Source organism: Cyphomyrmex costatus, unplaced genomic scaffold (assembly GCF_001594065.2).
Source record: "Cyphomyrmex costatus isolate MS0001 unplaced genomic scaffold, Ccosl1.0 scaffold196, whole genome shotgun sequence".
Classification (NCBI taxonomy): Eukaryota; Metazoa; Arthropoda; class Insecta; order Hymenoptera; family Formicidae; genus Cyphomyrmex; species Cyphomyrmex costatus.
In genome coordinates, this window is record NW_017275998.1 from 777042 (window position 1) to 793557 (window position 16516).

The 16516-nt window shown below is 38.5% G+C and overlaps 1 protein-coding gene across 1 annotated transcript; it reads right to left on the reverse strand.

Moving 5' to 3' along the window:
• Window positions 1-6083: 6083 nt before the first annotated feature.
• On the reverse strand, window positions 6084-14297 carry dysf (neuronal PAS domain protein dysfusion). The gene is made up of 9 exons (XM_018538683.1): window positions 14276-14297; window positions 12950-13131; window positions 9332-9393; window positions 9118-9207; window positions 8385-8561; window positions 8120-8304; window positions 7925-8031; window positions 7553-7706; window positions 6084-7205 (listed from the first exon to the last, which is right to left on the reverse strand). Exons 1-9 carry the CDS (start codon window positions 14284-14286, stop codon window positions 6167-6169), a joined length of 2007 nt encoding a protein of 668 aa, XP_018394185.1. The 5' UTR covers window positions 14287-14297; the 3' UTR covers window positions 6084-6166.
• Between the last annotated feature and the right edge of the window lie 2219 nt (window positions 14298-16516).

Here is a 16516-nt window from a genome sequence, read left to right on the forward strand (position 1 = left end):
TCTCTCTCTCTCTCTCTCTCTCTCTCTCTCTCTCTCTCTCTCTCTCTCGGACGTAATTGTATCATTTCGTAATTACATTGACGTCCATTAACGCATAAAAAGAATTAATCACGAACTAATGTATTCTTGTCGGGGGGTTAATGACGTGACACCGGATGACGTGAACGGGTCCCCATCCTCGCTAAGGAATATATGGAGATTGTTTGTTCATAATACTCTCGAATAATCTCGAATTTCGACGACACTGATATCGATCGTCTATATCGAGACGCGTGATTATTTAACGAGGCAGTGGTTCTTAAGCTTTTTTGAATCGCAAACTCTTGGGGAAACCGAGGGTTCTCAGCTTGATTATTATTTCAATATCTCAACAGTCATCCGCCGGAATCTTTTTGTTGTAGTAAAAATTGACGTGGGATGACGATAACGTCCGAGACTTGAGAAATTGGGAGAGAATCGAGAAGGGGAAAGGAAAAGAGGATACGGGCTCGGTCGCGTTGGAACGGAAAGCGCGTGCCGGTCGTTAACGTACTAGTCAAAACGCACGCAGCTCCGGTCTCCGAGTTTCACAGAGAAGTAACGCGATGTGGATACTGCCATGAATCTAACACTTTAATTAATACCTCTCGAATCGAAAGCGCAGATCGCGCGAGTTCGGAATTATACGTGTATCCGGTACCATCAGGACTCCTCCGAGGAGTATTGGTACTTTCCCTCTCGATGCTGCGGTCGTCATCGTCGTTGCCGTGCTACCGGAGGCATCGAGAGCTTCCCTTCCGACGAAAGAAGGGAAAAGGGAGCGGTGATGGCGGTGGCGAGCAGCATCGTGGAGAGTAGATGACAAGAAAAAACGCTGCGGCGCACAAGAGAACTTATTTAAGTGAAAAAAAAAATATATATATATATCGAAAGGATAATGATAATATTCTGTACACGCTGCGCAGAATTGCGACTGCAAATACTCGATGTACATTTTACGACGTAGCGAAGCGTAAAACTGTAAATGAATGTGTTAAATATAATAATGTTGGGGGAGGAGGGAAAATAAAAAAAAGAGGTAGGGGAAAAAGGAATTCGATGATGGGGACTGCAGAGGGGATGTACGGAAAGATAATTAGGGCGATTAGGAAAAAAGAGGAAGAGAGGGAGAGGAGAAGGTAGAAAAAGGAGAGCGGGAGATTTAACGCTAAATCGAATTCTTCCGTGAAACTAAAATAACATTCTAATAATACGTGCCAAACGAAGCTTTAAAAGATTATACCAAGATTATACGACGTGAGAGGAAGAGAGATAGAGAGACGAGGCGGAGTGAAAAGGAGGAATAGCGCAATCTCGATGCTATTAAGAAACGAGATACCAAAAAAATATATAGTTAATAATGCAAAAAAAAAAAGGATTAAATAAAATAAATAAAATAAAAGCACTCTGTCGAGCGATACACTTTAGCGATCGAAGGCTCGTAAATCAAAGTCAACCGTACGCGCGCCGACATGCCTATAGTGACCTCAAGACTGCGAACTCTTCATTTCTATCCTTACGACTTCATCTAACTATATATATAAATACCTCGTGCATCTCTCTCGATTTTACATGTAGAAATATGTATTCTTTTATATACACACAAGTGTCTTTTTCTCTAAAGTTCTGCCACTCTTGGAAAAAGAATGGCAGAATTTTCCCTTCTTTGGGGTGAGATTTCACTTCAGAGGATTTAGAGAGCGGGATAGTTGCTTCTTCTCGTTTCTGTAGGTCATACGTGTTCATGTAAATGTTAAAGTCGATCCAAACTGATCCTTGGCTAATTGCCATTCGCGAAAATGAAAGAGTGGTACTTTCATTTTTCACGTATTGTTCACTCGCCACGCAAGAAACATAATCGCTGCTCGATAAAGTGCGACAGCGATGTTCCTATGTACGCGTCGGCACGCGTGCGTTTGTACCTTGTACAAAATACCCACGCACACTAAACACGCACTCTCGCGCGATCAGCATACACATATATACACGGTGCAGTGTCGCGGATAGTACGTACTCGCGGAGATGCATTTACGGGAGTGCGAAGCCCGTCGAAAGTCACGTGCCTCTTTTTCGTCCACGACTAGTGTTCTTAATCTCAACAAAGTTCTTGGAAACTTTGGAAAAGAATAATGTTTTTTTTTTGTGTTTTATTATATACGTTATTTTCTCGATTTTTGTTTTGAAATTTCAGCGTTACAGTCTAAATACGAGAATTGTCGTAACGTTTACTTTTAGATTTAAGTTGTAGATTTATTGCCGCCTCTTGAAATGATAACAAGTTGCACGTTATAGTAATGCCAAGGTTTGTGCATTACTTATACGCCTACAACTTAAGTCTAAGTATTACTACAATTCTTGTGCACATCAGACCTTTTTTATTGTTTACGTCAATGCTTTTAAAGCTTTTAAAATTTCTTTCACTCTTAAATGTTCTAATAAAGTAAGTAATTCAATAATAAAACGTCGCGATTTATGAGATTTCTGCTAGAGTTTATGAATTAATTTCTTTTTCTTAAACGTTAGCTATTAACAAAAAAAAAAAAAGCCAATTAAGTGATGCGAATAATGTTAGGACCCAGACACAAAGAACAGGATAAGGAATAGAAAATTAAACATAATAAAATTAGGATTATTAAGAATAAAGCCAGAGGTGGACAATACGATTTTTCTCGTCCTACTCTGACTTTTTTTCTAACTCCTTATGATAATTCCATTTTCCTTGTACTGTTCATTGTGTTTGATCCTTTACTTTATTGAATGGAGAATGATATGCATTTTCAACGTTGTATCAACAAGTTGCATAAACAACTATAGTATTTTTAAGAAAAAAACAGAAAAGATGAAATATTTTCCGTTGATTGTTTTCCAAAAATTAAGAATTTTTCGAGGAAATTGAGAACACAACAAGCCATTACGGATTTACGAACGAGAAAGGATCGCGCGATTCTCGGTTGGATCCCATATGTGCAGATCGGCGAGGAAGGGACTCGACGACAGAAATGTTGATCACAAACGAACCTAGGTACATCGGGTGGACGCGACGGTAGTTTACGTATCGGCAGTGTAATTAACGAGTACAATTAATCAATGATTTCGATCTATTATTCGGGTACTTTTGATACGAGGATTCGCGCTGATCGATTTAGAAACCATTACGCGAGCGATTACACTGATAAACTGTGAACACGATTTCTGTTTCCCAAAGTGCGACTAAGCTGTTTTATAACGAATTTAGAAGCATTTTTCCTCCCATAGATGTGTTAAAGAATTCCAAGGAGAATCTCCCGATAATAATTAAGGTATTATAAGCATATAATGATCGTTTGTTAGCTGTGTAAATCTTTAGCGAAGGAGGCAATGCGCGGAATGTCACACATGAAGAAACAAAAAATAAGTATTCTGTAACTTTTAGGCCAGTATTCATAGTCAGTTCTTATATTCAAATAGTCTTAAGTTCTCTCTTGAGGTGCAATGGTCTTGAAATAAGAATTGATTGTAAATACCGACCTTAATGACTGTAATGATATTGTTAGAGTCATTAAGAATTATAGAATAAGATTAAAAGATTAATTTAAAAAAAGAAGGATGTGAAGTATATCCGTATAATCTCTCGCGTTTTCTGGCATTTTTGAGCGCCGCCGAACATACGGGGGAAGGAAATAGCGTAAGACTCGGTGATATTTTTTTACCTTTATAGTCGATCTCGCGCGATTCGATTTTGCATGACGTAAACCTGACGAATCGCGTTAATACTAAAATGCAACGGTAAACGCGAATGAGACGGGTGATAAAACACAAAGATATTCGACGTTTTCGTTACGCTTGCATTTCTTCGTAACGCAAGAGATGTCGAGAGATGATGAACCCAAGCGGAAACAAGTCATCGTAACGTCAAAATAATGTCAATATGACTTCAAAATGATCATTAAAGTCTTTTCGTAATCATTTACAATTCATTTTAACGTCATTTTGACGTTATCGTGATTTGTCCTGCTTGAGAATCGCGGAATCTTTTCGAAACGAGAATTTTAGGCTTATAGCGCTTTTTGTCAAATTCGCGATTTTACGAGCATTGAAATTCGAGAAGTTCAAGACTTTTGAGAACTGCGTTTCTGAGAAAATTATTGTAGTAATTCGTGACAGAGTCGATGACGTTTCCAAGACTTCGAAACTTCACACTTTGATATTTTGGCGCGGATATAGAATAAAGTCGGAATTTAGAGATCTGGAATCAGGGAAACTTCGTGTGAATTTTTTAAAAAAAGGGGAGAACACACACACATGTCGAATAGTGGAAATTTATTCAAACGATATACACACACAGAGGGATTGATCGTGTCGAAAGATTCGTTTTGCTTTCGATCCAAACGAAAAATTTTAAAAAAATAATATATTATATTTATATTATATTTCTCGGAAAGTAAACGTTAAAATGTAAGATTATTAATTAATGTGACAATTAGTATGACAAGAATACTTGTGGTATTTTAAATAAAGAAGCGAGTGTATGGTTGTCCTGTGCTGCATATAAACTTGCGTTTCTCTCAAAGAAGTATCAGAAACTTTGTAACTTTGGGGATATATTCTAGAATCTGTCGTCACACGCACACGTTGGAGCTTCAGAGAGTTCGGAAGAAACGTTACTGAGAAATTTGTGAGAAAGCATTTTTTTTTCCCCATCTGCACTCTCTTACGCGAACGCTTAATTTATTTATTCCAGCACCGGAACATATCTTCAAAGTTCGGCTTCGCACTAGAGATACGCTCTCTGCGGGATATTGATTTCGATATTTATTATAAAAGATCCGTAAACGTAAGACGTAACAAAAAAGAGCGTGTTAGTCGCGATTAAATTGCACGTGGGCTTACGCTTCGGTCGACTCCCGGCCAGTGTGGTACCTCCGTTCGAGGTGTCGATAAAACGTGGGATAATAATACTAAAAATATACGACTGGACGAAAACTGGCTGAAGCTGCTACTACTGCTACAAACGATTAACTGCCTCTCTTCATTTACTTGTTTCCTTTGTAGTAGGACATCACGTCAGGACGTAATGTAACGCGCAACGCACCGGACGTTGCGCCAAAGAAAATGAGAAACTCTCCCTCGTCGAATGCGTTGAAATGTACAAAGCAAATATATTTCACGATCGTATGTTAAACGTAAGATTTAGATATTTTCAAAGGAAATCTCGACATATATAGCGCATGTACCTGGGTACCCTCTTACGACACTGCACATTCATACATAGTTATATATAATATATATATATATATATAATATATGTAATATGTATATTACACATATAATATAGGCAATATTATATATGTAATATATATAATATAAATATATATACACTTGGAATATACGCGTACGATGCGTACTATTTATCTCAAAACGAATGTTCTCGCATAAAAGCGTATACTGGAGATAAACGAAATGATGTACGACTTTTTTTAATCGTAGATTATTGTAAACACCGATGTAATCAGTCTATGTTTATATACGTGTTTTATATTAATGAAGAATTTACGATTCGAGAGTAACATATAAGATGCCAAAGAGACGTAAAGAGATAAAAGAACAAAAAAAAAAGAGAGAGAAAGGGAGAAGACGAACGAGCGTGTAGAAAGTTGTGTAACGCGATACCGATAGAATTTGGAAGAATATACTCCGTTGTCTGTGACAAAGAGATGTACGTAAGTACGACGCCGCCGTCCTTTTGTGTCCGCATTCGATTCTCTTGACGCTCCCTCGATCACACTCACACACATTTCCGATTAGGTACTAATCCTTGCCTACGTCTTTAATTTTTACTCAATTTCTTACATATTTTTTATTTACGAGCTAACTGGTATCCGACGTGTTTCCTACGCTTTACTATAAAAAAAAAAAGGCTGTAGGAAAAAACTATCCAAGGGACACCAAGTCAAGAGAAAGTCGATGACTTTATTTTGACGTCATGAAAGTCAAAATAATGACTTTTTGTTACAACTGTCTACTTGATGTTAAGAATCGAAATAAAGTCATTTCGATTTTTTGTTGACTTTTATGTGTTCCTGCATAAATTTTTCCTACTCTTGTACTCTTTTACCGTTCCCTAAACTTTACTGTGTATGGCCCCTTCGGATTTATACGTATTTCCTATTTACTTCGGGAAGTCCTTGCTGTCGTTCTCCGTGGACTGTCCCTTCCTACGTGGTAACTGTAGCGTGATGGGCTGCACCGCGTCTTGATGCTGCTTCCTAGGCTGGACAGCAAGGTGGCCAGTGGCGGTAGCCGCGGTGCTGCTGCGATGGAAGGTAATCTTCAAGTTTGGCACGTGCTGCTCGGTGCCGGCCCAGTCGAAGTTAAAAATGGGCGCCTCCGGGTGTCCAAGTGTATCCGAGTCAGGCGTGTTGACCGGCGTGGTCGGCGTGGTGATGTACGGGCTCAGTTCCTGGTGTACCACGTCTGGCACCCTCTGCAGCGCGTCCGACCATGCCGGGCTGGTGCCCCAATTCTCCAGAGGGGTGGTGTCGTGCGGTAGCGGTTCAGCCGCCGTGGTGGCGATCGTGGATGGCGGTGGCGCAAGCAATGCCTTCATCGGCAGCCGCTTGTGCAGCAACAAACCGCTCCGTTCCGTGCCACAACAGTAATCCCGGTCGAGGTCGGTGAGATAATACTTGGTGCCGGGTACCGACAACACGTCCGCGCAACCGCTGGCGTATTGTGTGCTGTGACATTGCACGAATTTCGCCCGATAGCCGGCCAGATGTAGCGAGCTCTTGTGGTACTGCTTATGGTGATATCTGACCGCGTCATCCAGGGCATGTTGCTGATGACCAGAGATCGTACCCTGGACGCCTCTGCCTTCGTGTTGCTCCGCGCCGCTTATAGACATATCCACCGGTTCCGCGTCGTCCCGCAAAAGTCGCCTGTTCGGGTAATCTGTCGACTGCGCGATCTTCGAGGCACCGTGCGACTCCGTCTCGGACCGGTCCGAATGTAGAGATGGTGAGAGCTGGGCGTCGGTATCGTTGGAGTACGTCCGAACGTATTCTTGGGCTTGATTGCTAACGGGTCCTGTGGAAGGATAAACGGTGCCGCGACCTTGACCGCTGGGGCAGAGCCCGTAAGTGAACTTCGTTTGAGACGAATATTGGTATAGCCATGAACTGGAGCGCATTACTTCTGCCTCTTTGTCGCTGTAATTATTATATGTGTATATTCCGCGATATGTACGTAGACTTAAAGAATGATTTTGCTAAACTATCTCAAAATTTAGATAGGTACAGATCTGAAAACAACCTTATTGGACTTATTGGAAAAATAATTATGTTGACATTCTAATTATAATAAAAGTTTGAGCGTCCTATATAATTATTTTGATAATCTAATAAACTTTATTTCTAGCTATATTTTTAGATAGTTTAGCAAAGCTGTTCTCTCTTTTCTATAAAAATTATTTTAAACTATATTACCGATTTAATTAAATTATAAAATTGCATTATTTAGAAAATTCAAGAAAATGATAAAATAATTATAAACATACGTGAGTACTTGATTTGTGCAAACAATTATAGGATGCTGACACTCATCGGAGGTGTCTTTGACTTGCAGCACGCAATGGACCCAGAACCACTTCCCGGAGCGACTTTGTAGTTTCAACAAAGCGGTGGTGGATCGCTCTTGATCAGATTGAATGACTAAAATCAAATTAAAAGGAAAGAATAATTTAGAATATAGAAAAAGTCGGAATTTTTTTTCGAAGCGATCTGTTACAATAAAAATATTTTTGTTTTTTCACTATCCACGGAACACATCAAATCAAGAGGAAAAAAGTCAAAACGACTTTTTATTGTTGACTTTTCTGTATTTCTTGAGAGAGTTATTATCAAGAAAATTTTTCGTAGTCAAAATTTACCAGTTTGATGCTTGCAATAGGCGGTCCTTATAGAGTCCCAATGAAGTAGATTGTACCACGATACGTTGACCAGCTCAGCTCGTGTGTACTCAAGATGACTTTCCGCGCTACGAAAAAAAGAAAAGCATTCAGAAAAACTAAATTTCAATAAAATCTTGCAATTGTTTAAAATTAATGACGAATTATATACATTACGTTTTATCGATATGCAAGTACTTCATGTCCATCGAATGAATTGTGGTGAAGATATTCGTCGCACCCTGGACGATGCTCTCTCGAGTCTCCGGCAGGACCACCGGAGTACAGGACGCCAGAAAGACGAACTCGTTACGATTGCAAACGGGAACGAACGGCAGAAAGTGACCCTCCACGAGAATTACCTACGAATAGAAGCGAATAATACGTGGTATCGGGCGAAAAATGGATGATATCTTAAAGTTAATCGGCGGATTTTAATCACCTTTTGATCGCCAAACCGTAACTGTCTCCGAGAATTTCTCGACACGTTGATTCGACACAAAAATAATCTCCTGTCGCTGGGAATGGGACTGTTTCGAGATAATTGATTTTGCACAACCATATGATCCTGCTTATCGATCACATCGTACACGCTGTCCCCATGAATGAGCAGATCCTCCTGGAAATCTTTCGTCTTATCACGATTCGTCTCAAATGCAACATTCATCTTGTTAACGCGAAACATTTACATGGAAAGAATGATTTCGCTCAAATATCTAGAAATTATCTAGATGCAAATCTGTAAATAATTTTGTTATTTTGGCTGAGGCAATATGTTTCGTAATAAATTATTCACAAACTTAAGGTTCTCTTTAACACTAAATTAATATTAAAGATGCTCATTAGCATCAAAATTATTAAATTGCTTGTTCAATTAATATGTGATATTATATTATTCTGGTATTATTGATAATTATGTTTCAAGACTGAAAAAAATTCGGCACATTTTGTAAAATGGAATATGTATATAAATTCCTATAGAAATATGTATATGTACTAAGATTTGCTTTGATAAAAAAAGAACAAGATTTGTTTCAGTTAATTTTAATTATTTAGATAGTACAATAAAATTATTTTAAGATCTGTATCAAAATAAATTTTTTAATACTTTAGCAAAATTATTCTTTCCATATGTAAACTATATTGCTTATATGTTACATTTTTGACGAAATTACCATAGAATGCCCGAGATAATCCGCCGCATTTTCTGATATGTATAACAATTTGCCCTGCTGCGTCATCATCATAATAAAACCGGACATCGCCTGGAAAAGAGATGCATGTTCTGTATTTCATAGATTTATGGCAAATAGTGGATAAAACCAAAAAGTACGATTACGTATAAAAATAATTATAAGCGATTGATATAAATAAATTTAAAATAATTACTTTTGAAAATCCGATATTAGGTGTTGGAATATTCGAGGACTCGGATGGGCAGTTTTTCAATGCTGAAACGGAAAAATAAAAGAATCTCAAGGCAGTCGAGTTAAAATATGATGTTTTTAAAAGAACAAACAGATTAATATTAGGATATATTCCGTTATTACATTTATTGAAGAACCAAAATAACATATTATGTCAGGGAAAAAAGATAAATCGTTATCAGTATATGTACCTATATCATCAGGTTTACAATAGGCAAAAGTGCGATAGGCGAGCATCGTTACTTCTATTTTTATTTTATGTAATGTGGAAACGTGCAAGTAGCGCACTTGATAAGCTTGTCTATCGTGAACTGTAAAAGTTATTTCTTTTAATCTAGAAATGTAAACGCGAATCTGAGAAAATGCGAAGAATACAAGTAGCTGGAAGATTGCACAGAAAGACTGATTTTGTTGAAGCGTCTAAAAACTTAGCTCTTTACAGACCTGAAAATAATTTTGTTGGATCATCAAAATAATTATATGGAACTCCCAAACTGGTTTATGTGTCAAAAACTATGCATTGTTTAACATATTTGATATTCTGATACAATTATTTTGATCCCCGAACAAAATTATTTTCAGACCTGTATCAAGCTAAATTTTTAAATACTTCAACAAAATCGTCTTCTTCGCGTAGAAGAATAGCGGAGCGATCGGTTGGAAAGTATCGATCCGAGATCATCAGAATGCTATCGTCTCTTTCTATCACAATTTCAATTAAATTCCATACTTTTTAAATGTGCAGTTTTTAGGTGTACTCCTCTTACGTTAGATTTTCATCTATATGTAGATAGCATATATCGATTTCTCATTCTTCACATGTTGTTCTTACGCCTCATTGTGTCTCGAGTCTTAATCACGTGCGATAGTCTCTGGGCACGCGCGGGCTTCCAACGGACCGGAAAGAAAGAAAGAAAGAAAAAGAGAAAAAGTAAGAGAGAGAGAGAGAGAGAGAGAGAGAGAGAGAGAGAGAGAGAAAGAGAGTTCCATTTCAATCTCATATTTTTTCACGCGATTGCTCGCGCGCTTGCCACCCTCCTCGCACGGGGGCTTCCCCGAAAAAGTAAAGAGGGGAAAAAGGTATGCACTGCGCGAGACGAAGGAGAGAAAGAGAAGGGTGAGGAAAAATGCGTATGCTAATGCAGCACGGCAGCGTTTACTAACGGCGCTACATGGGACTATAGTACTCGATACTGCGAGACAATGAGTGGGAGAGAGTAAAAGAGGGAGAGAAAGAGAAAGAGAGAGACGGCTAGAAAGGGGGAGGTTAGGGGGCAAGGAGAGCAGAGAGGAGAACGGAGAAGAAGAACGCGCGAGAGGAAGGGAAGCTGTGTAGCGGGCGGTAGAGGAACGATATAGAGAGAAAGAGGGAGAGAGAGAGAGAAAGAGACACAGTGAGAGGGGGACGCGATGCGGGGAGGAGGAGTGTGGGTTACAGGAGCGTGAGAGTGTTGTTGCAAAGGCCGACAGGTCAGCGGATCACCCGGAACTCGCGCTTAGACTCCGCTGAGTTTGAACGCGCGCCGGCCGATCTTGCCTTCTTGCATCGCTTCGCTTCGCTTTGCTTTGCGCTCGCCTCGCCTCGCCTCGTCTCGCCTCGCCTCACCTCTCCTTTCTGTTGCGAGTCTCTCTCGTTGTTGGTACCCACCGGGATACCACGTTCCCCGCCGTCTCTCCCTGTGTCTACGAGAAGCTTACAGCCGGGTTACCCGGCCGACTCCCGCAACCGAATAGAAATTCTCTTTTGCGCGGATCGTTTGAGCGGGTCACCAGCCGATTACAGCCTACGAGGCGCGGAGAGATTGAGGGCCGAAAGCAGATTCTTCAAATTTAGCGAATACCTCGGATTGAAGAGTTTAATTGATAATGCAAAGAACGACCGAGCAATCTTTGATTAACAATAATAACGAACGCTTTCTGTCTTGGACAGATAAAATTTAGAATCACAATATTTTGTTATCTTCGCTTTTACGTGTTTTCTTATTACTTTATACAAAACGATACTCTCTCGTCATCGAGATAAACCAGTATCAAAATTATAAAATACTAATGGTGTGTCGATAAAGTTTCATTCCTATTTTTATCGATAATTTTTTAATCACTTTTCATCGAATGCGGTCCTTATTGAAATTAATTATTATTAATTTCGATTTCCTTGCATTATTAAGATAATTTCTAAAAATTCTTCAATTAAAATTTTAATTGAATGTTAAATGAAAATATTTAATATCAAATGAAATAATAATTTTGATTAATAAATTATTTTAATCTTTCATGCATATAATTTTTTGTTAACATAACAAAAGATATTATTATAAACGATGATTGCAAGAGTTGTTACATTTGTTGCTTCTATCTAATTATTCTTAGAATCGTCAGAATTTCAGAATATTTTTACGTGTAAGAAATTTATTAATAATCTTTAAGCAACAATATCTTGTTGTATTTGACGGTCTGTACAATTTTTATGTTTTTTATTAATTATGCTTAATCCAGAATTGCTCGTCAGAATTAAAAAAAATTTCTACGTGCATGATCGAAATTTATTACTAATCTTTAAACAAAAAAAGCATTGACTTGGTGTATTTGACGGTCTGTATAATGTATCCCGGTCATTACGTACGGCAACAGTACGCTCGAGTACCAATGCGCTCGCTGAAATATCAGAGTAGAGACGCGGGGAATTGCATGGCACGAGCGCTTGCCGGCATTGAAGTCTCGAACGATGGATGTGAATTACAGTAAAGATATAGTAATCGTGAGATACGCCGATGGACTCGCTTTATCACCGTTCTTTATTTTATGGAGTAACAAGTTGTAACTTGGTGTGACGCGACGCGCATATTAAATCAATTTCCTCGATATGAAACGCAGATAAGCTGGGCACTTGAATAATTTAATAGTTCTAATAATAACAGTTATACTGAAATCACAATATTAAATTTGTATGCATGTAATGCATCCAATGTTAATATTTAATTTATCCTATTATTGATTACTGTCGATGTAGCGAACATTTGATATCTAATATTAATAATTGTTTACAACTCTGTGCGTTAAAAAATAAAAAATTTAAAAAAATTAGACGTATAAAAAGTAAAATATCGCATTGTAAATTATTGTTATGCGGGAAGAACTGTTTGCTAAAGTATTAAAAAATTTAGCTAGATACAAAATACAGAAAATATTGTAATATTGTCTATCAAAATAATTGTACAAGTCGTTCAAATTTTTTGAAGCGTTGCTCATCACATTCGATCTTTTTACGTAATTATTTTGATGTTCCAACAAAATTATCTTCATCTCTCTGTATCTATCTAATTTTTTAAATCAGCAAAATTATTCTTTCCATATAGCATTTCAATATGTTACCACACATCTTCGAACAGTGTAGAACTCTAGACTCGGCAGTAAATATCACATGTCGCTTTCGACATTTATACAAACTGAATTTTTTAATAACTTTTTTCCGAATAGAAACCTTAGCCAGGCAGAGAGAATTCGCTCGTGACTCCGAGACACGAAGAAGGTAGAGAGCTTTAAGATTTAAAGGCGTAAGCAAATTCTCCGTTCGCCGTACCTTGCTGAAAGTAGTTGGCTTTTCGCAGGAACACGCAGACCAAGGCCATAAGCTGCAGCTGGGAAAGCCTCTGGCGTGTCGAGGGCGGTAACGGCAGTAAGTCACGTAGATTCGCGATTTCGGCGTTTATCAGGTCCCTTCGAAGTTTGCTGGCGCCTTTCGTAGACTTGCTCGCATCTATCCTTCAAGCACACGCTGACGTTACCGTCATTTGCCGCGGCACGCGCGTGCGATACGCACGTGCGTGTCGCGCCCGTGCAACGCGTGTCGCGTATTCGTTCCGGTATTTATTTCGCGAAACTGCTGCTGGCCACCCACTGTTCACTTCAACATCTCGGAATCGTGACGTCTCGTACTTCAACAAGGAACGTCCCGAGTCCTCCGAAGCATCCTCCGTGGTTCTCGACGGTCATAAGGAAGAACTCACCCCCGAATCAATTTCGAGGGGATCAGCGGTCTGTTCTCCATTCAATTTCTTATGATACAACGTCATTTGTATTAGTTTTCGAACAGTATTGCAGAAGTCCATAGATCGCACAAATCTCCCGTAGACATCCCGAAGGCGTTTCGGAGAACGTCCTGTGCGTTTCAAAAACGTCCTAAGAACATTCATCGTATAAAGTGTGTGCTGTATGAGAGAAGTCTTCTGAGTGTTCTACCTTTCGTGGTCCCCAATATTTTTTCACTGCTTTCCTACTCCAACTGGATAATTTTGTGTCTAATTGTGTGTGTTTCAAAGGATTTTTGAGCTTAAAGGTCCGATTGTACCAATTGTTACTTTGAGTTTAAATAAAGCTTAAAAATCTCTCTCTTTTTTTTTTTAAAGCTATAGAGAGATAGAAAAGGGAGAAATTTAGGCCTCGCTTAAAATTAAAGTAACATTGATGCACACAATCGAGCCTAAAAGATCAAAAAAAAATTCTGGTACACTCTCTCAATATTCAAGAATATATATATATATATATATATGATCTTATAATATAACCGAAACGTTTTTTTTTTTTTCACTTTATACGTGTCCCAGACAACACGCAAGTTCAAAAAGGAACTTAGGACGTCTTAAAGATATTTTTATAACATGATGCCTGAAAGACATCTTAATGACGTCTTCAGGATCGTCTCGTGTCCGCATTTCGAACATATTGTTCTCTGGGAATCCGAATTTGAGGCGAAATATTATAATTGAAAATTGGATCTTCGAATCCTCGATTGAACCACGGAGACGCATCTCATGCATTCAGAGGTGTCGGGTGGTCCTTGCCGAAGTATGGGGCGACAATTCCAGCGAAGACGACGGCGACGAGGAGGGTGCCGGACGTAACTTACCGATTGAACATATTTTGGTAGCCAGGAAGACATTAGTGGTCGATCACTGGTGAACAACAAGCGGGGGGACATCCGGGTCGGCAGGTTCTCGCGAAACTGCGGCTACGATCTAACATCCGGGTCATAACGCGCAACTACACTGAACACGTGGATGGACTGGCGGAGGCTGATTCTCCTACCACCACCGACGTCGCCGCTACCACCTTCTCCTCCTTCTTCTTTTTCTCCTCCTCCTCCTCCTCGATCTCCTCCTTCACCCACCATCACCTCCTCTTCATCCACCTACTATTTCGTCTTTGCCGCTTCTCCAGCCTTCTCTTGCTTTCGCTCGCGGTACCGCGATTCGAGGTCTTTCCCTCTTCCTCCGCCTCCACCTCCTCCGCGCCGGTTAATTCCTCGGTCTCGCTTTTACGTTAGCACGTTGCATTTACTCGCTCGCTCTCGCAGGTCACGATCGAGAGCGCGGAGTCCTGGTACCTCTACCACTGCCACCACCGTCGCCACCACCTCCGCTACCGGTTGCTCCGTCTCTCTTTTCTGCATGCGGTTTCTGCGCGCAGTTCGCGACTGTCGCTCGCAGCTCAGCTTGAGAAATTTTCGGAAATTATTATGTAATACGCTAACTACGGTATAGTTTTGCTCATTAATGAAAAGACAAACAAAAACGTCGCGTCTAACGCATACACTGTCAGATATCCAAATAGTAACAAAACAATGGTAAAACCCAATCCCTGTATAGTTTGAGTTAAATAACTAAAAATAATATTTTGTTATTTTTATCTTTCATGTATGTCAAAATACAAATCGATCCATTTGTGTAATTAGTTCAAGTATAATAGTTAAAGTAAATATCGTTCATATTAACGTAATTAATTAATAATAAACTATAAATTTGTGTGTGTGTGTGAGATGAAAAAATATATATTTTTATTATATTACATTAATCTATTGTTTCTCTCGTTTTTTAAATTTTGAATATTGTTCAAAATTCATAGTTTGTAAATGCATGTAATAAAATTGTTATTATATAATATGTATAAGTAATATAATATATATAACAACTACTTTATTGTAAACAGTCATAAACAATGCTTAAAATTACAAAAAGAGATATAATAAAAGAAATAAAACTTTATTTTTTTAAAATCGAATTAATGACATCTGTTATAGAAACAGTAACGATTTATAAAAATTATTGAAAATAATTCAAATTCCATATAATTCGATATTATAATAGTGTATGGACGTTAAAAACTACAATAAATAAATAAATAAATAAATATATACATATACTTAAAATTGTCAAAATAATTAAGAACACTTAATTTTATATTATTATAATTTTACACATAAATGCGAAAGAGATAAAGACAGTTAATTTTAAAATCCTGACTTTTTATAATTACATAGAAATTATTTTGTAATTTAAAGATTTTATAATTTACGGAAATATATCTGCATTTACTGCAAACAATGCTGCGATTATAATAATCGTGAAAGTGTAAGTTTTAATGTTGGATATTGACCACAGAAGTGTATAATTTGATTTAAACTCTCGAGGGGGCCCGCCGGTCATTGCACTCCAACGTGTTTGAAGTCGCTGTGCAACCCCTGGTTTAAATACCGTTGGAACTTTGTCGGCGTAAATCCTGTGGCCGCTCTCCTCTCTCTGTCTCTCTTTCTCTCCCTCTCTCTTCATCTATTATTAAAATCTTGAAAAAATCATAATATTACGTACATTAAATCTTAACAGTTTTTATAAATTATTTTATAAATAATTAAATCAACAACATTTTTACACAGAGAATAACAAACAAAAGGTAGAACAGGAAAATGATATTTCTTGTTTTTTTTTTCAGGAATAATTCTTTATTTCAAACGTTTCAACAAAATATTATAATAATAATTAGCAAAAAAATTAATACATTCCGTATAAAATAATCGCGATCGATTTTGTATAACATCTATTACCTACAATCTATTAAAAATTTCTGCCGACAAAATGGTGGACGCATCGATCGATAGATCGTCTGTGATGTCAATTCCCTATTCAATAACCAATCAGGAGGCGGATGTCTCGCAGTAACTTCAACGTGCTCGTCGAACGATCGTATTCGTCGAAACGAGTCGCGCGGTCCAAAAGTCCCGCGCGGGATTGGGACAGCCCGGACAGCCAATCGGCACGTTGGACGTCCTGGAAACGCGGCCGTCGACTACGCGATGGCGCTGCAGTCGCCGAAC